The sequence below is a fragment of the Xyrauchen texanus genome, chromosome 48 (genome assembly GCF_025860055.1).
Source record: "Xyrauchen texanus isolate HMW12.3.18 chromosome 48, RBS_HiC_50CHRs, whole genome shotgun sequence".
Taxonomy (NCBI): Eukaryota; Metazoa; Chordata; class Actinopteri; order Cypriniformes; family Catostomidae; genus Xyrauchen; species Xyrauchen texanus.
Genome location: NC_068323.1, coordinates 19,937,769 through 19,965,648, shown reverse-complemented (window position 1 = coordinate 19,965,648; position 27,880 = coordinate 19,937,769). Strand labels below are relative to the sequence as shown.

General features: G+C 38.0%; 1 protein-coding gene across 4 annotated transcripts in view; it reads right to left on the bottom strand.

Moving 5' to 3' along the window:
• Positions 1-27,880, bottom strand: part of LOC127639993 (glutamate receptor-interacting protein 2-like) — a 134,884-nt gene that overhangs the window by 39,367 nt on the left and 67,637 nt on the right. For 2 of the 4 annotated variants that reach the window (XM_052122361.1, XM_052122359.1), the window contains exons 2-5: positions 11,059-11,139; positions 7,885-8,017; positions 6,742-6,887; positions 3,087-3,173 (exon numbers count right to left, since the gene is read on the bottom strand). In XM_052122361.1, coding sequence (XP_051978321.1) covers positions 3,087-3,173; positions 6,742-6,887; positions 7,885-8,015 — 364 coding nt within the window. In that variant the 5' untranslated portion in view covers positions 8,016-8,017; positions 11,059-11,139. Of the gene's footprint in view, positions 1-3,086; positions 3,174-6,741; positions 6,888-7,884; positions 8,021-11,058; positions 11,140-27,880 lie in introns of all 4 variants that reach the window. The other 2 variants (XM_052122358.1, XM_052122360.1) reach the window with 1 other exon arrangement.

Genomic DNA, 27,880 nt, shown 5'->3' with positions numbered 1-27,880 from the left:
ACATTAATGACCATAAAATCAACAGCAATGACGTTGCTAGATCAAAACTTTCACCTAAACACTGAAAGACATTTAACCCTTACTGCTTACTGATAGTCCATCACATATTCCAAAACAGAGGTGCAAGATATTAACTTTTGAACAGCAAGAATATCCTAAGAATATTCTGGGCTCAGGATGGAGTTTACCAAAATTACATGCCATAAACTTCCAGCCGGACTGTGATACTTGTTACTGAATGATACCTATATCAACTTGGCCAACTTAAACTACACAGAAAATTAATTAACCACTAACAAAAACCTTCATCGGCCAAAATGAAAGGACAATACATCTACATGTATTTCCTCAGTTAATTCGGGATGACTTCATGGACTTTAACACTAAAACTTATAGTTTACACACAAATCCTTTTTTTAATCATTGACCCACAACGCTTACATTTTACCCACTAATAAATATAAATAACTAATATTGTCATTATATTCATTAATTTTCTGTTATAGCATAATTTAATGTACAGCTGCTTTGAAACAATGCCTGTTGTGAAAAGCGCTATACAAATAAATTTGACATGACTCTAAAAGAGCAGAATATTTTAAAACAGACCCACTGAGTCACACAAGGAACAATTATGTCAAGTTTGATGCAGTGGACTCCACTGCATCAGCAGCAGCAGTAGAGCGATACGTTTTGTTTCATATTGCTGCACATTTTGCAGTTGAACTATTGTGTACCCTGCGGGCAGGACCCTTAGAGATGGTATCCACTAGATCCTTCGAAGCAAATAAGTTTAATGTGTGAGCTGCACACCATTGGTGTAATTTCCTTCATAAAAATGAAATTATCTCTATAGATCCAGTAGTTAAATGCTGAGGTAAACTGTCCATCTTCACCTAGCTGGCTAGTATCAGTTCTGAGTGCGATACACACAACCCCCCCTCCCGCTCTCTTCTGAAAACACTCAAAGACTTTACGAATGTATATCAGCGGTGTGCTGATTTAGAATGAAAAATGTAAAAGATTGAAAGAAGAGAATGATTAGGACAATCAATAAATTATTAACAATTTGCCTTGTTAATATGTAATCATGTAATCTATAAAATGTAACTGTAGTCCAATTATGAGTATTTTAAAATGTAATTTAATCCAATTGCAAGTACTTGTTTTTGTAATATGATTATGTAATCCAGATTACATGTAATCATTACTACCTAGCTCTGTTTATGAGTAAAATAATGTCTGTAGTTAACATTACTTGAAGAGACTTTTGTTTTGTTCTACAACAAAAACAGTCATAACTCAAACATGATTTTTGAAACCACTGTGCTTTAAAAACATAAATTGCTAGCAAGTAGCAAATTATCTAGTGCTTTAAAAAAACATGCATCTTAAAAAGACACATGACTATAAATACCAAAATCTAGATTTCATGGCAAATTTGCCACGAATTTGCCACTGATCATTTTCATATGCAAATAAGCTTTGTGGCACACTTGCGGCAAGTTGTCCATTGTAAACAATTAACAATATACACTCACCTAAAGGATTATTAGGAACACCATACTAATACTGTGTTTGACCCCCTTTCGCCTTCAGAACTGCCTTAATTCTACGTGGCATTGATTCAACAAGGTGCTGAAAGCATTCTTTAGAAATGTTGGCCCATATTGATAGGATAGCATCTTGCAGTTGATGGAGATTTGTGGGATGCACATCCAGGGGGCCATTTTAGTACAGTGAACTAATTGTCATGTTCAAGAAAGCAATTTGAAATGATTCGAGCTTTGTGACATGGTGCATTATCCTGCTGGAAGTAGCCATCAGAGGATGGGTACATGGTGGCCATAAAGGGATGGACATGGTCAGAAACAATGCTCAGGTAGGCCGTGGCATTTAAACGATGCCCAATTGGCACTAAGGGGCCTAAAGTGTGCCAAGAAAACATCCCCCACACCATTACACCACCACCACCAGCCTGCACAGTGGTAACAAGATGGATCCATGTTCTCATTCGGTTTACGCCAAATTCTGACTCTACCATCTGAATGTCTCAACAGAAATCGAGACTCATCAGACCAGGCAACATTTTTCCAGTCTTCAACTGTCCAATTTTGGTGAGCTCTTGCAAATTGTAGCCTCTTTTTCCTATTTGTAGTGGAGATGAGTGGTACCGGTGGGGTCTTCTGCTGTTGTAGCCCATCCACCTCAAGGTTGTGCATGTTGTGGCTTCACAAATGCTTTGCTGCATACCTCGGTTGTAACAAGTGGTTATTTCAGGCAAAGTTGCTCTTCTATCAGCTTGAATCAGTCGGCCCATTCTCCTCTGACCTCAAGCATCAACAAGGCATTTTCAGCCCACAGGACTGCCGCATACTGGATGTTTTTCCCTTTTCACACCATTCTTTGTAAACCCTAGAAGTGGTTGTGGGTGAAAATCCCAGTAACTGAGCAGATTGTGAAATACTCAGACTGGCCCGTCTGGCACCAACAACCATGCCACGCTCAAAATTGCTTAAATCACCTTTCTTTCCCATTCTGACATTCAGTTTGGAGTTCAGGAGATTGTCTTGACCAGGACCACACCCCTAAATGCATTGAAGCAACTGCCATGTGATTGGTTGATTAGATAATTGCATTAATGAGAAATTGAACAGGTGTTCCTAATAATCCTTTAGGTGAGTGTATTTGTTACAGCTTTTATTAATCTTTGTTAACGTTAGTTAATACAAATAAAATGGCTCATTATTAGTTCATGTTAGTTAATAATGCATTAATTAACTATTAGTATATGTTGAAATGAACATTAACTAAGATTAATAAATGCTTAATGAGTATTGTTCATTTTTTGTTCATGTTAACTAAAGTTGTTACTAATGTTAACAAAAGAAACCTTATTGTAAAGTGTTACTATATTTGTAAGGGTTATTTTACTCTTTGAAAACCATTATTCTAAACAGCCATTAAACATTTCTGGGGAAACTTGTGGGGAATTAGCGTTCCAAATCTGGGTTGGCCAACAAATTGACGTCATGACTAACCAGCTCAATGGCTGTCAAAATTAATACAATAAAATCCAAACCCACCTCGCATCACAAAGCCGAAGCTGTTGCCCTCTTTCTGCAAACAGATGTCGATTGTCTTGGAAATAACACCTGAGGTACTGTCTGGAGCTAAAAGGGAAAAAGATACAGAATAGAGGGTATAGCATCCCTAAATCAGCACCTTTTACTGGGCGAGGGGCCAGATCAGGCGGACAATCGGATTAGTGAACAAACTAATGTTTAGGTCAAGTGCAAACAGAGCTTATAAACCGCAGTTTGTCTGTCATGCATGTTATAGGCTGGCTAACAATCCCAATACTGTATATCATGAGACATGCCAAACTGAGCCAATGAGACACAATCACTTCGAAACATGAGAACCAGGCTGTGTGGATGCATGAATGTCAAAATTGAAAAGACTTTGATATGGCTTTATGAAAATGTCTGATACCGTGGCCCCAAAACGAATTTGGACACTTAAGGAAAAAAATTTATTTAAAAATTTGGCAGATCTAATGTTGATAAACAAGCAAAAACTTTAAACAATATCATTTTTTAAATATTAAAATAATTATAATAATTTAAATGTATTATCTTTTGACAAGTTTGAGCCACCAAATGTTTGCTCAATGCTGATTAATTAGCCAAAAACTGGTATCATAATCAGTAATATTAAGGGATTAACTGGTAGTTTGTTAATCAAAATAGTCCATGTATTTTAGCTTTGATGCCATTGACATGCAAGTATACACTATAAGTGGTGAAACTATGGGGTTTCATGCTAAATGTTACATGCTAAAATGTTATATTTGACTAAACTGTAATAACGCTCCCATTTCTGTTTAATTCATTTTATAATGGAAATGTGCAACTCTATTATAAAATTAATAAATCTGTATATTAACAGATCCACATGCTTTCTAAACATGTTGCTGTGCAGCACGTGCCGTTTAGTCTATTTTGTAGCAAGGTAGAAAGGTTAGATATTTGATGTAGTTTTAAAGATTTGTATGTCTAAAAAAATCCAAGAAAAGCCATATATAGTTTTTGTTCCAACCAAATGTTCTCTAAAATGAGAGTGTCTCCTCCCCCTAATACCACATGCCACCAACTATCAGTAGCAAGTAGATAATCATTCTTCACAGCTGCAACATAAACTAAAGGCTATTGGCTAATTAAACCCTTCATTATGTCCTGGAACAACTTCCTGTTTGAATAGGATAAATATTAAAACACAGGAAAGGAAACTGTGCTGGAAAAGCCATTTCATGGGGTCTTTGAGAAGTGAAAGGTTGTTGGTACAAATGGCGAGATCTGGAACTAGATAAACTGGTCAACTTCATTGTGTGCACTTGTAAAGGAATATTCCAGGTTAATTATGCGTTAAGCTCAATTGACAGCATTAGTGGCATAATGTTGATTACCACAAAATATATTCTGACTTGACCCTGCTTTTCTTAAAAAAAAAAAAAAAAGGCAAAGAAATCTGGATTTCAGTGCGGCACTTACAATGGAAGTGATTGGGCCCCAAGGGCGTAGCAGCCGTGGCGGACGTGGGTGACTCGTCCCCCGCATTCTTTAAAAAGATGATTTTTGTCCCCCGCACTTTTCCAAGCTAAGTCCAAATGGTGGATTTGTAAACAGTAGTTTTGTGTTTTGTTTCTTTGGGCTGATTGAGCGACCATCAAGCAAGTCACAGGTGAGTTTAATGAGCTGAAATAACCCTGAAGTAATAAGCCGTCAGTCAGACAGTCTAATCAACGCAGCGTCGTTCATTTCGACAAAGTTACTTTCAACAATGCTCATTTATCCTTGTTTTTTTATCTGCATTGATGTTGATCTAAATGAATAATCTAGAGATGATGAGCACACAAATGAGAGTTATTTATCGGCATATCGTTCTTGATTGGCAGCATTACGTGAAACGCACTGCTGAAAAAAAACAAAGGACAATCCTTCTTTTAAGCACACAAGCACATGAGTCTTCATTAAGTTATGATTTACATTATGTTTGTGAGGCAAAAGTTTGATAGGGTGTTTTTGCCAAACAGATCTGTGTTAAATAAATATAGCTATTTCTAATATCAGCTACTGTTTTTTACCTCTGTGCTGGTGTGACCTCGACAAACTGTAAGAAAAAAGATAGATCTGCTGTGCTGTTAGAACACTTTTTACTGGAGTGAATAGAAATGTACAGTAGACATGCTTTTTTATACATGGAAACGTACGGCCGTTATTCAAACTCATAATTATTATAAGACTATTATTGTTGTCTTTTGATAAAAGTAATTTCAGCAGCTCACAAACTGTAAGAAATTATACATTTACTTTGTTTTTATAATGCTTAAAGCCTATACTGAAGTCTCTTTGTAGATCTGTAGACATTCAGTTTTTAAAGGATTAACATTTTCTTTGATCATTGACTCATTTCACACAAGACACTCATTTGTCACCACCTTCTGGCATCACCAAAAATGGTCACTGAATCATGAAATGGATCTGAACGAATTTTGGTGAACGTAGTCAAAACACTCGAGCCACTTGGATACATTTAAATCCCACAATGAAAAAATAAATTGCCCATGCACAACTGTCATTATTGTAACTGATTAAATAAATTATTCAGGACCAGCTTGTGCTCAGTCTTTTACTGTCATGTGTGTAACAGGAGAAAGTGCTCCACAAGATTATATTGCAAAGTTTTGCCGTTACTTTGCAAGTGTTGCGTCTGTGCGAGCTACCTACTCAGGGCCACAACTGTCCAAATTGATGCCCTACGCAGAGTTCCAGGGGGGGTTTGCGTGATATGAGCGTGAGCGATCATTTGTCTTCTGCAACTGCTTTCGGGTCCTTGAATAACGTATAACGTGGAGTAAGGACAGCCGGTGGACTTTCTGGTGCCCTCCTAGGGTAAGATGGTGCCCCCCTAGGGAGTTGGTGCCCTACGCAGACTGCGTAGTCTGCTTATAGGGAGCGGCGGTACTGCACCTACTGACAGCTATATCCCCAGACTTTTAAAATGACTGCTACGCCCCTGACGGGGCCAGTCAGTATACTTTAAAATACTCACTCTTTCATGTTATCATGATTTTAGTGTGATAAAATCATTGCTTACATTTTTTGTGTAAAGCTATAACCAATTTTACAACTTTCTTGCCATGATGGTGTAACCATACACCCCAAAACGAGCATAAAAACGTAAATAACTTTACAGCTCAAATAATACACAAGTGCTTATATAAAATTATAGGCTTCACATATCTGCCTTTAAACCCTGCAAAAACTGACCCCACTCACTTGCATTGTAAGCGCCTCACTGTTACCTACATTTTGGCTTTTTTAATGAAAAGGAAGGATCCGTTGAAATAATTTTTGTGCTCGTCAACATTATGCCACAACTGGAGCTGATCAAGCTTAACTTGTATTGAAACTGAAATATTCCTTTAAGTTAAAAACAACTTGTGGCCATGCGTTTTGAAATGATTTGGATCATGCCTATGAATCATCATGCATGTATAGCAAGTAGGGTATTACTATGTATAGCTATACATATACAGTCCACTTCCATTTCGGCTGCATGCTAATGTGGTAAAAGGTTTTTGTGATGATATTCTTTCATGAATTGAGTTCTGGAATTGGACTGGGTTTGAGTGACATGCTACAAGACAGGCAAAAGTCAGAATACTCAACTTCCTACCAGCTGAAGGCAGTTCATACTCCACTTCCAGCACGACACGCTCTCCTATGTTCTTTAACAGACTGATGATCTCATCATGACGCAGTTTGGTCAGGTTGATGCCATTGACCGACTTGATGTAGTCGCCCACATTGAGTTGATCACTCCTGAGACGGATACAAATTAGAGTACTTTTTTGCATTGATATTTAAAAAACAACAATTTGACAAAAATGGCTGTGCACCCATTCTTTGCAAAACAGTGCAAAGATTGGTTATTATTATTATTTTATTTGTTTAAATGAACATAGTTTGGGAACATTGTTAACTTTAAATGTAGAAAATTAACAAGAAACTTTTGCCAGTCCAGAAAAGTGTCCAATCACTAGTCAAACCCAAAAACTTCATTATCTATTTAATTGAAAATAAATGCAAAGTGGGAATTCTTTATCAGTCGCTGAACACCCCACAGGAAGTATAAATATACAAATTTAGATACTAATTAGACAAATAAATGGTATTCATTCTCTTTGTCCTCTGGGCATATATGAGCTTGTACAATGATGCCTGACAAAAATGTGTCATCAGCCCAGAAATGCTTCATAACATCCTCATACCAGTCGCAAGAAGAGAAGAAACAATTGAAAAACGTTGACTTTCTTTTCTTCTATGCAAGTTCATGAATACAGACTAACTGAAATGTGTCGTAAGGCATTTCAAAACATAACGGCAGTCGAATGCATTCTCAGGATTGCCACAAGGAGTGCTAAAGTGTGCATTAACGTAAACGGTTTTCTTTTATGGTCAGTTTCTCTTTCAGGCCAACTAATATCAATGTAAAGCAACAGTTTGAAAACAGTCTTGCTGCAGATTTCCCATTCATTATTTTCACATGCAAAGCTTGTGATTTGTTTGCTAGATGTTTACAGCTCTTCACCTCTAGTGGTGAGCCCTCAACAAACCTTTGGCGACAATGAGTTTGCAGCAAAGCTCATTTGCACGTGAAAATAACGAGTGGCGAATTTGCGGCAAGTTAGCAGCAAATTTGCCAGAACTCTTGATTTTTGTAAGGGCTGGTCAATGCTAACTACCTGCATTCTTGATGTGAGTTTGTAGAGATTTGAATACATTTGTGAGGTTGTATTGGGGATTTACAAGCCCTCACCTAGCAGCAAGTCCACCTGGCCGTAGATTGGAGACGCGGGGTTTGCCGTCCTTGTCTGTGCCGCCTGAGATGGTAAGACCCAGAGTGCTGCCCTCTTTCTTAATCAGCTCAACCAGTGTAACCCCACGCATCTCTTCTGCCCAGAAACACAACAGACAGATGCACATACACACAAACACAAGAGACAGCAGTCGGCTGATGGCCACATGGCATTATGAAACTTAACCAAGTTAATAAACTTTAGTGTGATACAATTTGGTTTCATGCTCAGTGGCCGAAAATAAATGATCTCTGAATTAGTAATGACTGTTTTTTTTCTTTAATTTGAGATGAATGCATCAGGCCAATGTGATTTGATTATTATTTGTAGTTATTTGTACATAAAGAGACATTGATATGTGCAATATAAGCTTATGCACAACGTCTATAATTTAAATAATGGACCCAAGTAAAAATGTTTGAGACGTACAGAACTTTATGAATCACTAGTCCCTTTTTTAAAAACTGACCGAAACTGGAATTCCCCCCAGCTGACCAAGTTCAAAACTCAGACACAACAATACTGAAGTCAATCTCCAGTTTATCAGTAAATGATGGAGAGACCAACTTTTATAAATGAGAGGAACAAGAACATTTAGTCTGGTTACACTTTACAGTAAGGTTGTATTTTTCAACATTATTTAACACCACAGTTAACACCCATACCTATTATATCACATTTGAAGATGTGAATTTAACCACTGGAGTCATATGGATTACTTCTATGTTTCCTTTATGTGATTTTTGGAGCTACAAATATCGGATCACCATTCACTTGCATTGTATGGACCAAAAGAGCTGAGATATCCTTCTAAAAATATTTGTTTGTGTTCTGCAAAAGAAAGAAAGTCACACATCTAGGATGGCATGAGGATGATTAAATGATGAGAGAATTAAGATTTTTGGGTGAAATATCCCTTTAACATGAACTAACAATGAACAATACTTTTATGGCATTTATTAATATTGGTAAACATGGAATCCGGATCTCCCCATGGAACAAAATATAAAACACAATTGCGAGTTTATAGCACGCAATTGCAAAATATGTTGTCGTCACTGGGTGAAATAAAGTCAAAATTGCTAAATAAAAGGTCACAATTGTGTGATAAAAACTTGCAATTGCATTATTTAAACTAAATTGCTTTTAGAATTGAGTTTATATCTCATAAATCCGAATATTAAAGTCGCAATTGCAAGATATGAAGTCACAAAAGCATGATAAAAAGTTGCATTGAGCAAACAGAGCCTGAATCACAGGCTTTAAAAAAAAACTTAATCATAAAATTGTTAACAGCATCTTTTTTGGCAGATGCTATTTGCACCCTTGTGCAAATAATGGTATATGCTCTTTACACCTCAGTACAAATAATGGTAGATACTAATTGCACCATGGTGCAAATAAAATACTACTGTACGTATGGGCACACATCAGTGTGTATATTGTCTTTATTTAAAGTCCCACAGACACACTACATTAACCCCTACCCCTAAACCTAACCTTAACCTTACCTCATAAAAAATAACATTGGTTTTACTACAGTAATTATGGTTTCACCAGGGTTTTATTTATTTATTTTGTTATTTACAGTAACATTTACAGTTGTTGTATTATTGTTGTTTTAATGGCTAATTTAACATCTGGCCAAGGGACAACAGTTGAAAATTAGCCTTTGGCTAACACTGGCACATTTACAGTGATGTTGATTAATGTGCACTGTCCCTGAGAAAAACAAATAAAATAAAATAACCACAAAATTAATCATGGCTACTATATTATCACCATATTACTGTACATGGCTAAATGCATTAAAACTATGGTTTCTTCAAAAAACATGGTAACTAAAATATTAGTAATAAAGGTGATGCAATCTACACACAAGCGATGCCGAGTCATGGGAATGAGTGCGATCGACAGACCCTGCCTCCAGATCAAACTCTTTTCTGCACCCCCCGACATTCACCAAGACCAAATCACTTCAATGAAATCAACATTTATATAAACTTTTGTCTATTATTTTTAGTATTAAAGGAAATATTAAGAGCGGAAAAAGGAAATCGGATGAGAAGCTGACTCGAACCGTGGTTGCAATGACAACCCTACACATTCACACATCATCTTTACATGGTGGGCGGCTGTGGCTCAGGTGGTAGAGCGGGTCGGCCGCTAATCGCAGGATTGGCGGTTTGATTCCTGGCCCACATGAATCCACTTGCCGAAGTGTCCTTGGGCAAGACACTGAACCCCAAGTTGCTCCCAATGGCAGGCTAGCGCCTTGCATGGCAGCTCTGCCGCCATTAGTGTATGAGTGAGAGTGTGAATGTGAATGTGTGTGAGAATGGGTGAATGGGACACAGTGTAAAAGCGCTTTGGTAACCTCTAAGGTTTATAAAAAGCGCTATATAAGTGCAGACAATTACATCTCATGCCACTGCAGCGACATCGATTGGTTAGTTTATTGTACATTTCTGTGGTTCCACCAGTTTACTTTGGTGCAAATAGCTGCACTGTGTGGCAGATGCTATTTACACCAAGGACACTTCTTTTTTAAAGATTTTATTTTGTGTCACAATCTGTATTATGAGTCCAAGATTTAGCAAATTAGTCCACTGCATGTGTGCAAGATGAGCTTTAAAATTTGGGTAAAGTTTACGAACAGCCAAAATATGCATCAGAGGTGAAGATAATGAACAATATATATATATATTATTAGTTCATGGTACCTATGGTTCTAACTAGTATTAACAAACAGAATATAATTGTGATGTATTTTTGATGTAAGAAATTAGCTTATTTAAATTCTTATACAACATGTCATATTTAAAATGACATTTGAACATGTCTGTTCTGCTTTAAAACTTTTCTAAAGTAACACTTGTAGTTAACTTTCATTAAGTAATGTTGAAGAAGAGAGAGTACTTGAATGAGCAGAGCTTCAAGCTCCCCAACACGCTCCATCTCAAACAGACATCTAAGCCAATGTTCCAAGAAGAACTCAATCATTACCAAAGGGAAAAGACACAAACACAATACCCAACATCAAAAGAGATTGGTGAAGATGGCTCACCCTGTAGTGGGCGTTAGTAGTTGTGTGGGCACAAACAGAGGGGAAACAGGGTGGGAATTGGGCGTACCTGGGATGCTTTGTCGTCTGGATGTGAGCAAGTTGTCAGGCCCTGTTGAGTCCTTGTTTCCTTTAGAGTATGGCCCATCATCTGTGGGGCGAGAGAGACATAATAATTAAATGAAACCTTCGAGAAAACTGCCCACTCTCAAACTGGCTGTGAACTTGTCATCTTAAACCTGTATGCTGTCATTTTGTTTCAGTTGAACAAAAATTTGACATTTTGAAGGATTTTAGCTCTTGCCATACAAAAATAGTTGACCAAAACAGTGACCAAACAGGACATAAAAGTATCATAAAATTAGTCCTGTAGGTTTGGTGTGTAAAGATTCTTCAAAAATGTCTGCATTTATTGTATGATGATCCCCGGAAAAATAACTGAATACAGATGTGCAACTATATGAGTGTAATTAAATACTGACAAGAATATGGACTTATGGGCGAACCATTACTTTAAAGTTAACAAGTAATTAACAAACATTAGATAATGCAGATTATACTGTAGGTGTATATATATATATATATATATATATGAATATGAAATTATATCAGTCAAGTAATCCAAGTGTAATCGGTCCTGCTCGACCTGCTCCGAGCGGGATTCGAACCGGTGTCAGCCAGCATGAGAGAATGGTGCGCTTACAAAGAGGCTAATGGCTACAGCCTCTAGAGTCAGTCGCTAGTGTGACTGTTGAGGCCAGGGGAGTGAGGTTTTTCACATACCACACCGCTATCACGTACAAGCTGGCTCCAGTTACACTAACCTCCCTAAACCTCATTCCCATCTGGGTCACAGCACCACTGTAACCGGTCCTGCTCGACCCGCTCCGAGCAGTATTCGAACCGAGGTCTCCAGCATGAGAGGTTGGGCATGCTAAAGAGGAAGCTAAAAGCCTTTAGCGTCAGTCGCTAGTGCACCTCTTGAGGCCAGGGGAGTGAGGTTTTACACATACCGTACCGCTATCACGTACAAGCTGGCTCCAGTTACACCCACCCCCCTAAACCTCAATTCCATCCGGGTCACGGCACAAGTGTAACCGACCCGCTCTGAGAGCGATTCAAACCGGAGTCTCTGGCATGGAAGGCGGGGCGCTAAGGAGGAGGAAAAAGGCTACAGCCTCTAGTTTCAGTCGCTAGTGCTAGAGGCCAGGGGAGTGAGGTTTTACACATACCGTACAGCTATCACGTATCAGCTGGCTCCTGTTACACAAGTAATACAATTTTTATTTGAATGTAGATTAATTGATTAATTTTTAAGCATTATTTATTGTAATAATGATTTATTAATTATTCATTTATAGCAATTGTTTGTTATAAAATGTTTATAATTGTTTTGTGGCATTTTTTTACACTTTGATATATAACATGTTCCGTTCATGCCAAAGACATGAATGATACCTCAAATCATGCACATTGTTGAGAAGAGGCTTGCTACTTTTCTAAATGGATCAGACCTATGATTTAGAAGACTTAGAAAGTCATATTGGGTCTCTGGGGGCTCGAGCCCATGCCCTTTTTCCAGCCAGATATGCATATTGTTGAGGAGGGAGAGGGAGAAGAGGTTGAAGATGGAGAGAAAGAGGCAGAAGTCAGAGAACAGTCAGAGATGCATGTTGAGGAGGAGAGAGAAGAGGTGGAATATGACCTGGGACAAAAGTTGAAAAGGAAGCACCACATATTGGTGAAAAAGAAAGCAACACAGAATTTGAAAAACTTTTACAATGTAAACATCCAACAGATCCAGAATTAGTACAGAAATATGAAAATCAAAAGTTTGCCATCAAAAAAGGACCATGCCGACCTTATATGAAAGGGGGGCGATCTTTCAAGAAGCAGTGGCACAGTTACAGACCCTGGCTTGAATATTCACCTGAAAATGACAGAATGTACTGTTTCAGCTGTCTGTCTGTTGTACTGTTTTATGAGCCATGAAGACAGGTACAAACTCCAAGGTGGATAGATGATAGCTGGTATTATAAACTTGAAGAACTCAAAACAAAAATCAATGCGCACAGTTGTAGTGAGTGTTATATGCTGAGTATGATAAAATGATATGCACTTAAGAGAAATGCTCTAATCACAGCTGGCCAAAAAATGCTGGCCGCCAGAGAACAGGAAAGACAGAGGAACAGGTCCCTGTTGTCTTGTTTAATTGATGTAACATTGTTCTTGACATGACATGGAATTGCCTTCCGTGGTGATGATGAAAGTTCTTCTAGTTTAAATAAGGGAAAATTTCTGGAGCTAGTTGACCTCCTAGAGAATATGACAGCAGACTACAGCTCCATCTTGAGTGAGTCAAAGAACTAATGTAGTCCAAGAAATGACCACAGGTGTCTCTCCTTTCAAATCATACATAGAATGACATCATATCAGCCCTTGCTTTGTACATTCGAAAAGTGATACACAGTGAAATCAAAGATGCATCCATTTTTTTCAGTTTTACTTGATGAAACCACTGACATCTCCTATACAGAGCAAGCATAATTTGCTGTAAGATTTGTGCATCAGATGGTAATAAAAGAGCCTTCATTCGTTTCATGTGGTTTCCACAACAGTAGAGGAGCTTTGAAAATGGTCTTGAGAGTACTCCATGAGAATGTGGAGTTCAATCAACTTTGAATTCTTGCTCTGTTTGGAAATGACAACTCCTGTATTCCTTGAAACAGCAAGTGCCTCCAATGCCCTTCAAAAGGAAGACTTGGATTTGGGAGCTGCATACACCACTGTGATTGCTGTAGTCACTCGACTGAGAGAGCTAAGGACTGAGGGGATTTCAAGACAATCTATGCAAGAGCCACAAGCCATGCTGAGGCAGCAGGTATTGATGTTTTATTGTCATTCCTGAACATGGAAGAAGAAGAAAAATATCTGCAAAGTTGATGTATTGCTCAACATCAGCAGCTGAGGATCATGAGCCACACATACACTGGAGGAATTTTACAGGGTCTGTCTCTTCTACACATTTTTGGATGTGTGTTTGTAAGAGCCCCAGTGACGGTTTGAAGGGAAAGAGAACACAAAGAGGCAGATATAGTCTAACAAGATCATAAAGACACTTCATGCACTGACAGATTCATCTAAATGGAAGGGTGTGTTGGATCATGAAGCCAATGAAGCTGCTTATATCCTCTGCAGCTTTTATGGAGTTGAGGTAGTGCCAAGGTAATATTGGAGATTTTCAAAAACACAAGGTTCAGCTTGTGTTCCAAGCCTTATATATCAACTGGTGAAAATATATGCTACCCTACCAGTTTCCACAGCCACATTCTCAAAGCTCTAGCTAGTCAAGTCCAGATTGAGAAGACTTTGTGGACAGGAAAGGCTGACTTGCTGCTACATGGCATAGACAGCAACAATCCTATTGACAAAGAGGAAGTCATCAACATCTTTGAACAGATTATTCCCAACAGAAGTTTAAAACTATGAGACTAAAACTCCAGTTCAGCAAGCAGTGTTGCAGTGAAAATCATCTCCCACCTTCATCATTTGCTCTGCAATTATTTTTCCTTCTCTGTGCTTAATCGAGCTGTTATGTTTTATTGAAATCAAAGTACTGCTGCCAAATGTAAATGTGAAATTGATAGTTTTACTGACTTTGCAGTAAGTGACATACAGTGGGTATGTCACTACAGTACATTTGAGTATAGTCGATCATAGTTTGTAATAATCTGTCCAGATGGTGATAGTTTTTTTTATTAATAATGTTTTGATTTTCCTTTAAAGATTCATCTCTCTACTAAAAGTTGGCATTTGTTGTAATTATTTCTATCAATGTAAATATAAAATATCATTAGTTTATGTTAGTAGTCTCATATTCATTAAGCCCTTTTTTACATTTGAACCCCTGCCCCTGAGGAACTCTCTGCACGTCCCTGTTCAGAACATTTACAAATCTAGATATTGTGTTACCCAAAATGCAGTAAAAATGTATGTATTAATATTAAAGGAATGCTCTTGTATTTATTTCAGCTTCAGGTCTGTATTCATTCAAAGATAAACTGTGACTCATTGACTCTAGACTGATAGGATTCTTTGCTTAGGGATGTGCGAATAAGGATTTGCCATCAACTGACGGTTAACCGAATCATACTTGTACAGAAAACATTTGTGTGACAAACCTCTGCTGTAGGATTGTGTTGCTGTCAAACCGAACGCTAGAGTGCTCTTGCATCATTTTGAATGGTTAAAATATTCATGAGCACCATAGTTTTAATTTCTTCAAACTTTCTGCATAAATAAGGATTTTCCTCTTGAGCTCAGGGCTCATCAGTACTCAAACATCTCTGGTGTTTCCATACGCTTGGCGCAATTCAGTTAATCTTTTCACGCCTACAGGACTATTAATTTATTCAGACAGTGACAGACAAAATATGATAACACTCGTAGCCACCATTGTTTTTGCACTAAAGAGTTTGATTTCCAATCAAAAGACAAAGCCTTAAAGGCTTGTGCGGTTCTCTAGTGCACATCCGTGTTTCTGAAAAAGCTCTTTTACATCAGCCATAAGAACCAGTCTTTTTTTTAAACAAACTCGGATCTGCAACAAAATCTTTAGCATGAAAGCACCCTTAATTTCTCTTTTATTGCTTCTAAAATGTAGCCCATTAAGCAAGCCATAACTGTATGAATGCTTAGTGTGTCTTAAACTGCTCATTGACAAATAAGGTTGCCAGAGGTGATAAAAATGACATAAATGTTTTTAAAATATATATATAGCATTTTCTACACAAATGTATTTGATGACTTTCAAAATGTTGTGTGGTGTAACCATCAAGTAAAAGGTACATTTGTTCCTTGCACCTTAACTACTGTACATTAGAGCGCATTAAAAAGTTGCATACAAATTTTTCAAGTTACACCACATGACCTGAACAAAATGGGCCTTTTCATAAAAAATGTAAAAATATCTGATCTGATTTTTTATTTTATTTTTAATTGAGGGTCTAAATAGGTCCTTTCTGTTTTATCATTTTTGTCAACATAAACAACGAAATGGCAACCTACACCACATGGCTTTGATTTGGTGGACACATTTTTTCAAATATGAATCAAATTTTAAAACAACTGCTTATTTTTACAGAAACAATTTCTGCACTACTCTCTCTAAAGATAATTTTCATTAATTACCACTTTCAATGAGACTTGTATTTACTGTCTCTATATGGTTCCACCACATAATGTTTTAGACTTTAAAACCCATTTATTTATGTTTTTATTTTATGTAAATTACTGTACTTTTGAGTGGTTGCTAGGGCATTTCTAGAGTGTTTTGGTTTGTTGCTTGGAGGTTTTTTTACTGGCCAAACTCAAAAGAGTTGTTTACTTACCCCAAAGTCTCTAAGATACCCTAGTCTTTACAATCATGAATTCCATGACGTGACCAAACCAGACTGTATGACGTTACATAAATATAGTAACAATCCATTGTACCACTTGCCAGTGAAGGCAGCACAGAATGATACCGCACAAGTGTTCAAAAAATGTCCAGTGTCTTAGTCAGAATGTGAGTACAGCCCGCGGGGAGCAATATAAAGTGTTTATTGTAGGATTTGTGCAAGCTATTACTGACAGAGCTCAACGCGGGATTAGCCTCCATCGCTAGCACAAGACTAAACCTATGAAACCCCCTTCCATCTCGCAGAAACCTCCAGCATATCACCATTCACAGTGATGAGCGGCATTCGTCTAATCCGCTAGCTCGGGGGCTTTTGAAAGCTTCATGAGTCATCTATCAAAGGAAGTTGTTTAGCTGTGACAGGTACCATACACGCAAAGCACAAAGTCACCTGTTTTGTCGTGCACCATTGTGCCAATCCATAAAAATAAAAATCCTAGCTTCACCGAGCTAACTGTTGAAAGGGCCATATATCTACATTTTTGCTAAATAATTTTTAAGTGGCTTGTTGTACGTATTGCAACAGATTCCTGATGAAGTAACTAATAGAGGCCTTTAAACAACAACTTTCCTTTCACACAAATCACATGTAAAAATGCAGATAATCAGTTCATTAACATTTCTTTTTTTCTCTGTTCCTCACACAACACTATCTTATTACATCGAAAATCTTTGCTATAGCGCATGACTTATAAGGCGATATATTTTAACATTATATAACAACTACATTTAAAGCTTGTTCAAGTGTGATCAATTTAAGCAGTAGCTCAACTGATGAAGCATTGCTCTTGTGATATAAAAGCCTGGGTATGAGTCCTGAAGAGCAAGCGAGTCGACACATGAGCCGAAAGTGTCAAAGCACCACAAAATAACGTAGTTGCTTTAGTAATTGTATTTTTCATCTCACGTTTGCTTTTTCTGACACTATTGGTTAGGTTTAGGTTTAAGGTTTGAGTAGGGAGGTAGGTTTTTTTGATTGTAAATTCAATAGAACCTTATTTTGTTTGGGAGAAACTGTAACTCACTTTTAACGCCACACAGTGGACTTTTTGAACGTAGGTCTACTGGATTTTTTTCAGATTTTTTGTCCGCCATACGAAAATCTTTATGTCAGATTGCTAAAGAAATTACGACAATAGTGGCACCAAACGCAATTGCAAAATGATCTAACTAATTATCTAACAAATTCCAAAAAACTTGCCCCGTCTTCCATTGGTTGTACAAACAGGTAGTCCCATGCCATTGGTTAAGCCAATAATGCTACGTTGGGCTGGACAGGCCTTGGAAAGCACCAATAAATAACCATTAAAAACCTATACTTGTGCAGTCCCACATTTCTATAACAATATGCCGACCATAACACACCAGAAATGGTTGTATTTAAAAACATTTGTGTATGCAAGCTGTACGGAAAGATACCGTTTAGTGACAACTCTTTAAAGCACTCCATCTCCATCAAGTAAACTGCTTAAATGAATAGCTCTAATTAGCCTGAAGATACCGTAGCTGTAATCTGAAAGTCTCTCTTTGTTTAAACTCCACATATCCTCCAGTAATTACTCACCATCATCAGCATCAAACAGCTCGAAGCTTTGTCCATGAAAGAAATCTGCAAGTCGGGTGATACAAATGTGCGCCACACTGATTGCAAAAACACTCATACACATCGAAGCAAGGAATATATATGTTTGGAGTAGAATGAAAAGACCATCAAGATAATTTACTCACACTAAAGTTACCAGGAAACAACAAAAATCACATGGTATCTCTGATGTCATGTAACCTGCAATGGTGACAAATTCGGTGTTGGGGGACAAGCAAACTAAATGTTGTGACACATTAAACTTAACTACACAGTAAACAAAAAACAAACAAAAAAGTGTTGATTCAGCTTATGAACTTAAATTAGATTAGTTATAACAACTTTACTTTAGTTTAATTAGTTTTAATGCCACTGTAAAGTAAGTGTTCAATGAACCTGTTTTTAATTGTCAATTACACCCCGCAAGAGTCGCATTGCAAGATGGTCTCTTCTTGAGAAACACAGGCAACCAAAGCATATTTTAATTTGGAGGCACATAAATGTCAACACTTGACTCACAAACCTCAGTAATGGTGATACTCAAAAAACATCATTAAGTAAAAGATGACATCATCACCACACATCATCACCACACATCTATTAAGAAAAACACAGCAGCTCAAATAAAATCTGCAAATAGCAAATACAAAAATAATAAGTTTACAACACTAACCTCATTATTTATTCAAGCTGCAAAACATGCTGGGAGCAGGTAAGTCTTTGTTCAGACAACTTCATTAAGAGAGTTGAGATATTAAATACACTTGTTGATTCAACTAAAGTAGAAGTTGATAAAATCACAACTTAATATGTTTAGCTACTGGACAATTTAGTTGTGTCAACTCCAAAAATGCACCTTTATACAACTACATGTTTTGTTTTTTTTACATTTTCAGTAGCGTGACAGTAGCTCAGCTATTTTCACAATACAGTTGCTTTTCCAGTAAATTTTTTAACGGGTAGTGCTTTAGCGTCACAAATCGCTACATGGAGCTTACAGAGAAATCAAACACGCTCACGTAAACCAAACTATTGTAAGGGAATGTCGCCCTAATTAAATATATATTGTATAACTATCAGGTGATATTGAATTCATATTGAAAATTATATCATCCAATTGTTACATATCTAAAAATATTTTCTAAATTAAATGGATTCTCTGTAGTTTTTTATTAGCATGTAGTGTAGCTAACTACTTTTTTTTAAAGAGTAGTTTGGCTGCAGTTTAACTACTTTAAGTTATGAGTAGCTTGTAGCTTGGAAAATAGCAGTTTCAAAGTAGCTTCCCCAACACTGAACTAAACTTAAATGCTCAATACACATTCACACATACATTTACATACAAAAGTCACATGACCTCACATTCATGGATGATCTATGATACAAATACTCAATGAAAAATTGTCATAATAAATTAAGCAAAATGCTATGATATATGGAAACAATCCCCTTTTCTATCATTGGTCAAACAGATAGTCTCGTCCCAAAGTCACGCCATTGGTTAAGACAGTGTTACTATGTCAATCTGGTTTGGGATGCTCAAACAAATAGATTAATGTATTGAGAGCAGTCACAGTCAACCTTTGGAAGGCTTGCTTATAATTGTCTCCTATAAAAGTAAAGACAAGATATTTTAACATCTAAAAATTACACACTTCACCTTCACATAAAACATTTTTCTCTAAAATTCTGTCATAGCTAACAGTCGTAATCCTTGAGAGTCACATTCAGAGACATTTTCTCAGGCAGACAAAACTGTACCATCGAGGGCATTTGTGTTCTGGAACATCTAGATACAGAGGTATAACCTCCCCTATGTCTCTGACTCTAAAATTAATGTGCTATGAATCCGTGTGGGGGTGAATGGGAACCAGCATTTTAGATCAAAGCAAGTCACGCCACAGGATACACTACGAGCTATGTCACGGAACGTTATCATTATGACTGCCATCACAGAGGGAATTGAGGCTACAGAGCGATGTGGCAAGGGAACTGTGCCATGAACGAACTGGGACTGGGAGTACTGGGGCCCGATAAGGGAGTAAGGTCATTAAAAGTGCAGCATTCTTGAGAGATATTCCTTGAATAAGATACTTCAACAATAAACAACCCACCCTAACTTTGTAATGATCCAAGAAGGTTTATTTTCACCATTTCTTAAGGCTTTATTCTTAAAGCTCTTAGTCCAGTAGGAAATAAAACATCTCAAATGAGATCTCCTCAATATCTCAGTTGTGTCTCCTAGACAGGCAACATATTAGGATGCAATCTTTTGAGGGGATGGGGGGGTTCAAGTTCTTATTCTTTAGTGTTTTATTTGTTTTTAGTGTCTCACTTTTTTATGCAAGAACAAGTTCAGTCTGAGGTTCCTAAGGAATTTGAGAAAAAGTTGATACTTATATAAAATACATCTGAGAACTCCATGACATCGTTTACAAAAAATACAGAGTTTTGGCAAATTTGCCACTCATTATTTTCACATGCAAATGAGCTTGCAATTTGCTGCAAATGTTTGCCAGAGGTTTGCAGTTCTTCGCCGGTAGTGGAGAACCTACAGCAAACCTTTGGCGACAATGGACAATTTGTCGCTACTGGCAAACACTTTTATGGCAAACCTGAGGCAACAGTGAAGAAAGTAATCACTGGCAAATTTTCAGCACGTTTGCCAGAACTCTCCATTATTTAAGGGGTCTCCACAGCTATGAAAGAGCAATCTCTCAGCAATAAAATATTGCACTGGGAGAGGTAGTTGGTAAAAGGTTTACTTTCCTTTGGAAGCACTCAACCTCAACGCCACTGTAATGTTTTAAATTTACATTTGTTTCACTTAATGCAATGGTGCTTAGCACTGTTTACAGGTACATTAACCTAAACCAGTGCTTTAAAATACACCATTAAGCCTCACAGCTGCCAATCACATCCTTTCATGTGTGCACAGCTGTTCTTTTAAATATTCATTGGATGAGCTCTGGACCAAACAAATATGATGGTTTTCAAAGCAATCAGCATAATCAGCATTGCAGTGAAGATTTTAGCTCTGTTCCAAAACCTAATGTGCTGCCTCTCTAAAATGTAAGGCAACATAGGAACACATCTTCGTAGAGAAGGCGATCCCAGACTGTATTGTGAAAAAGTTCATCCATTTTCCAAGATGGCGGACAGAGCATGAGAAATAGTGATTGAAAATATTTGTGTATGCTACATCAAACTCTGTGGGATGTAATTGAGAGTTGAGTCAATTCTCAATGTGCACTTCTCATTGAGAGCGCTATTTCTATGTCGTTGCTGCCTACGTAGAGTGTTCCATATCAGTCACATAAGAGGTTCCATTTGGGTTACGATGCTGCCTTATAAGGTAGCTGCCTATGTAGACAGTAAACAACAAGGCAGCAAACTATGGTTTAGAAAGGAGCTATTCTGTCTCAGTTTAGATGGCAGGTGTTCTGAAACTTGTTCCAGCCTCTGTAGCTCTGATAAACATCCCTTTTTGCATAGTACTTCATGTTCATTGGAATGACTGGTACTGGGACAAAGCCACCTACAGGACTGTAAAAATAAAAAATTGTATGAACTGATAAATTATTTTGGATAACTCTGCTAAAAATGTTCAGGGGTATTCACCTATCCTTTTGTGTAACCTTCTGCCTCTTCCATTTTCTTACAGAGTGTTTTCCTACCAAGGCTATAACTCAATATGTATCAAAACTGAAAATGTACTGTCATGAAAACATGTGGAGAGGTGAGTAAGAGACAGACACAAAGGGTGTGACGTCAAGCCTCAGAGAGGCATTTATAGAAATAATAGTAAACATAAAATGTTCATAAATGGGGAAAATAGTGATGGCGATCAAAACAAAGGGTTATATGGCATCCTTGCAGTAAAACGGGGCTCTGTGAAGTATGAGGGATTGTCCAAGGAATGGCTCAGTCATGAGCTGGGGCCAATGGCCACACGTGCTCCCCTCCTGGATCCGTGGTGCATAGGGTGGTGGTGTCGTTAGCATCCTGTCTTTCCAGGTCTGCATCAAGTATGAGGGGAAGGGCCCTAGCCTCTAGCCCGTCAGCCACGACATGTGCTGTTCTTCTCTGGCAACACATCAAAATATTGTCGGGGGTCCAATGAGCGGGTCCAGCGACACATCTAAAGCCCCGTTCACACTGTTAGCGATTATGTCACTGCACGTGACAGGAGATTAGACATTAATTTTCAATGAGTGCTGGTGATATCATGTTTCTGTAACAACTTATATGGATATGATAAATCAGTGATGCATGGAAAACCGTGTCAGAGTGAGTTTGATTGATACATTGAAAGATCTTTGTGTTGATATAATGCACTGAGTATTGATGCAGTTTATAACACTTTCATGTCCAGAATGCTAATGCAAAAAGAACCTCTTGCTTCTGCCAGGACATAGTTTCTTTTTAAAGATGTTTCTATTTAAAAATTAATAGCACATAAATTATGGGACATGTTTTGTCCAATGTCTCAAGAATCAGACCTATTTGTGGTTACAGGATGTAATCGTAAATGTAGCAGCGGGGGAAAATTTGAGAAAAGGAATTGCCCTGAAAAAAAATTGCTGTTCAATTTTACTTTCCAAGACTAGTATAATATAATGTCTGGCAGGTTGTGCTATTTGTCTGACAACAAGGATGTAGAATCTTTAACAGGGAACACATTTCAGCATGTTAACCTCTGGCCCCTCCTTCTGGCTGTCTGCTGCTCACCAAGGGAGATGTAATGCATTCTCACCCCCCGGACATGACCATAATTCACAGCCAATTTAACAGAGAAAGAAACAACCTGTCATCGGGACATAGCAGAAGGCGAGACAGGTACAAGTCAACCCCTTTGGTGTTGATATTAGCTGTCCATGTCTCCTGTTTCAAACAAAACCCTTTTTCATTCCTGAGAAGACTGTAGGCTAAAAGATAGCGAACCATTTCTTTTGACGATTGGTCGACTGATTGGTTGACTGATTTAACGAAAGATTTGAAGTCGATAAGATGCTGATAAACACAGAGGTAAATGATTTGGAAAGCATTTCAAGAATTAATTGTGGTTACTGATAGCATTGTTTATTTGCAGGCGATGTTCGTGTTGTTTTAACACCTGATTCACAAAGCATTTAAGCAAATTGGTTAACGTCGCAAACACTGCCCCATAATTAGTACTGACTGCAAATTGCCCAATTCACCATCTTGTAGGCAGGATCTAAGTCATGGGTGTCAAACTCAGTTCCTGGAGGGCCACAGTCCAGCAGAGTTTAGCTTCAACCCTAATTAAACACACCTGAAGCAGCTAATCAAGGTCTTCAGGAGTGCTTGAAAATCACAAGGAGGCATTTTGGAGCAGGGCTGGAACTAAACTCTGCAGGGCTGTGGCCCTCCAGGAACTGAGTTTGACACCCCTGATCTAAGTTCTAGGTTGTGAAGTTGGCTGCATACAACCATGATCTAGAATTCTGAAACTGTACAGCTCCACCTTTGCGATCCAGGCACCTGATCCAGGCGCATCTCTTATAAATAAAATGTAGTTGACTGCAGACGTTCCATGGCCAGTAGTAGCGCAATGTTAATTTGCGTCATGCAAATACCACTGATGTAAACATGTTTTATCAAATCTAGAGATTACGTTGCATCAGAGGACGTTTTGAATTCATTGATTTAAATTGAGATAGTGTTGTTGCAAGGAAAAATATTTTTTAATAGTTTTTAGTGACGTTCCTTATTGCGGCCAAAAGTTGAAAACATTTTAACATTTGACATGGACATCTAGGATTGCCAACAGTGTCGTGTTATTCGAGACGTCCCATATTTAACCAGAGTGGTGATGGTGTAGTGGTCTAAACAACATAACTGGTAAACTGGTAATCAGAAGGTCACTGGTTCGATCCTCACAGCCAACACCATTGTGTCCTTGAGCAAGGCACTTAACTCCAGGTTGCTCCGGGGGGATTGTCCCTGTAATAAAGGCTCTGTAAGTCGCTTTGGATAAAAGCGTCTGCCAAATGCATAAATGTAATGCATAAATTATATTTTGCCATCCTGTATGGGAAGCTAATTGCCCCTTTAAGTGATGCAATGCTCGAGGTGTACCCCCCTCCCCTATCGGATGTTGAAATGTTTGAGGGGGACCTCCATCCCTTATTGAAGTGCTCTTAATGCTCAAGTGTCCCGTATCGGCGTGGCGAAAAATTGGTACCTCTTAAGGAAACCATAGAGCTTATTCAAAGTAGCACCATCTTTGCTCAAAGATTACATCAAATTTTCCAGAACTCATGTTGTGTATAGATTTTTGTCTACTGAAATTTCAATGCTTCATAAGCAGAACAATCCAAAAACACTTTGAACAACTGTATGAAGATACTGAACATCTATCACTCAGAGTCTCATTTTCATTCCTATCAAAAAACAAAGATGGCTGTGCTATGAATGAGGTCTATTGAACAATATGAATCTCCAGATATGCTTTTGGAACTTTATTCCAGATTGATTTCACACCAGCATGGCTTTTTGGCACTCTCACAACAAATCTTATACATTATTGCCATCAAACGCTCAGTTACAGCTTTTTCTAATGTGTAGATGCCCTAAGACGCAGGGTTTGTTGTGTTAAAGTGGTGCAATTGTTTTGTGTATTTGTCACAATTAGTTTTAGAATTACAAAATTGCAGTGCTTTTGTAAGACAAAACATTGCTTGTACAAAGTTAGTTTCATATTCACCATGGCATGAGCTCATTATTCTAAAGAAACACTTTCAATTGTGAAAAGACAAGTCTTTTTAAATCACACTGTATTACTTGCCACAGTTGCAAAGCAATTAACAGCACACAAATACATGATTACCTGATTGATTTATTGATTTTTTTTTTGCACGATTTAAAAAGTATACAAAAAAAGTATATATAGCAAAGATAACAATTTACATACAGTGCAGGGGGAGGCAGCAAAACCTGTAAGGGCTTATTTAAAGCCTCCACTTAAATAATGTTAATATTTCATAATGTTAATGCATAATTATTAAAAGAGTTATACTTCGAAAACATGTAATTATATCTAGTCTAGCTGGAAGTCACCTTCCATCATTATATCTCGCTTTTCTCTTTAAGACCTCAACAAGCAAAGCAGCATCTGGACAAACAAGGCACAATTACTCTAATGAGCAGTTTCAAAATGCCAGCGATGTAAATGGGATATTAGTCACAGGAAAGACAGCGAAGGAGGATGCTGTGCTCCTCTACATTAAAAGTGGGGTCAACCCATTCTGCGTGGGTGATGGAGAAAGGTGGCTATTGGCATAATCATTGATTGTTCAAGTTGACCGAGATGCTCAAAGGTGAATTCTTCGATTGCAATTATCGTTGTTATTTTCAAAGTTTTTTTTTTCTTCTAAATTTAAAAGGATTCTGTAGAACAGCTTGCTTCATAACCAACCATTTATTCAACCCCATCACTTGCGTCCATGTACGCATTGGCAGAGTTGTCATTTACCAGCCACTGACACTTTGGGAAAGGTTAAGGTTAGGGTAAGAGTTACACAATCTCTTTACGTAATTATAATTCAGTTTTGCACTGAATTAAATTGTAATGTATACTCATCTTGATCACACAAGAAATGTACATGTAACTTACATGTACCCTAAAATTGGTTTATGTACCCTAAAATTGACCCCATTAAAGGCCTGTTCACAACAATTGTTTTTTCCATATGAGCCTTTGAATGCCAATAATGCATTGCAATGGCGCTATTCACATCGGGTCCGACCAATTGTCCGCCGACAATCAGAAGTTTTTTTTTACGGAGAGTGGTCTGATTTTTTATTTTCTTTGGACTTCGGACAACTGACTGACCAATGAGATTGAGCTTTTTGAGCGTTTGAATCATTGCAGCTGCTAAATCCAGCGCGTTGGTGACACTAATTAGCTGGAAAACACCTGTTTTTGAAAGTCTGTTTATGTTTTTATTTGTCTTAATGTATATTATTTAATATGTACATAACTGTGCCTGTTATATTCTCATGGCATTAAAATGGTAGCGAGGGGGCCTGGGTAGCTCAGCGAGTATTGACGCTGACTATCACACCTGGAGTCGTAAGTTCGAATCCAGGGCGTGTTGAGTGACTCCAGCCAGGTCTCCTAAGCAACCAAATTGGCCCAGTTGCTAGGGAGGGTATAGTGACATGGGGTAACCTCCTCGTGGTTGCTATAATGTGGTTCTCGCTCTTGGTGAGGCGTGTGGTGAGTTTTGCGTGGATGCCGCGGAGAATAGCACAAAGCCTCCACACACGCTGTGTCTCTGCGGGAACGCGCTCAATAAGCCACGTAATAAAATGCGCGGATTAACACAGATTATGCATCAACACCATGGAAAGAACATAATGAATCTGTTATGCCAAATTAGGTAAATAAATGCTTAACAGTGTTTAATCTATTAATCAGTTGAAGGTGCGGGCAGGAGACTGTAGAACAGCAGCAGCGCCGCCTACTGCCCAGGGGTGAAATTGTTTTTCATTTCATTTTTTACGGACTCTATGTGAATATCCCTGCCGTCAGAGGTTCGTCTCACAAAATCTGGCCTTTAGCCAAATTACTGACATGTACCTGCGGGCTGCATGTTGAGTAGTGCAGCTTTACACAGAAAAGGTTGGTAAGAGATTTTATCACACTAAAATCATGTTAACACGCATATTGTTTACGTCTTGTGGCTATACACTTGAAACAGTGAGTATTTTAACGTTTACATTCACTTGCCTAATTCACTCCATTGTAAATGCCTCACTGGAACCGGAAATGTTTTTTTGTTTTTTTTCACGAAAGAACAGAAAGTACTAGTTGAAAATAATTTTTGTTGTAATCAACACTATGCCACAAATGCTGTAGATTGAGCTTAACATTTATTGTACCCGGAATATTCTTTTAAAATCCAAAGATTTCCTTCTCAAACAGCACAGAAAGTGCGTAGTCCACAGATTGCATCTTAGCCTGCGAATCAACCACCAAGAGCATGCAAGCAAACATGTCTCATCAAACCATCTGCCAAATTTGGATTCCGTCACTGCGATCTCATTGAATGCTATTTTATTCATGACACATCTAGAAAACAGCTTTTTTTAATTTGAAGAAATATCTTTTACTGATGTACTCTTAAACCCAGACATAATCTCAGTGAATATGGGAGACACTGTTAAACAAATGCTTGAGACCATACGGAGGAAAAATAAAACAGAAGGGTGCGAAGATAGATGATGCCAAGACCGATACAGAATCTGCATCCTTAAAACTTTGCAGATTTCTGCATAATTGGATCAATCATCAATGACAAAGTTCTCCACATCTGCCACCCCATGCTCATAAAACATTCAGATTATTATACCACATTTTTGGGAGATAAGATTTCTTTTAAGATTGTAATTGCTGTTCACAGGATTATGAGAGCAGAACCTGGCAGTAGAGTTTCGGCAATGTGTATGTGTGTGTGTGTGTGTGTGTGTGTGTGTGTTGTGTGGCAAATCAGGTAATAGGAATAGCAAAGTATGCTTATCACTGACACAATCTCTTTATCTCTCTCTATCTCTTCTGCTCATCTAGTGTGTAAGCATCATTACTAGCATGCGTGCACACACACACACACACACGCACACACCCACTCCTCGCATCTGGCCCCCGCTGGGAGAACATTAGACTGAGCTGTGTTGCATGACGGTTTCCTCTGCTGCTCTTCATTAGATCATCATCCCCTGATTCACTCAGCAGAGCCCATAAATATAATTTTCTACTCAAAACATGGCGTCATTCATAAGCAGGAAAAAGTTTACAATGGGAATCTACGTCCATGTGATTGTTGT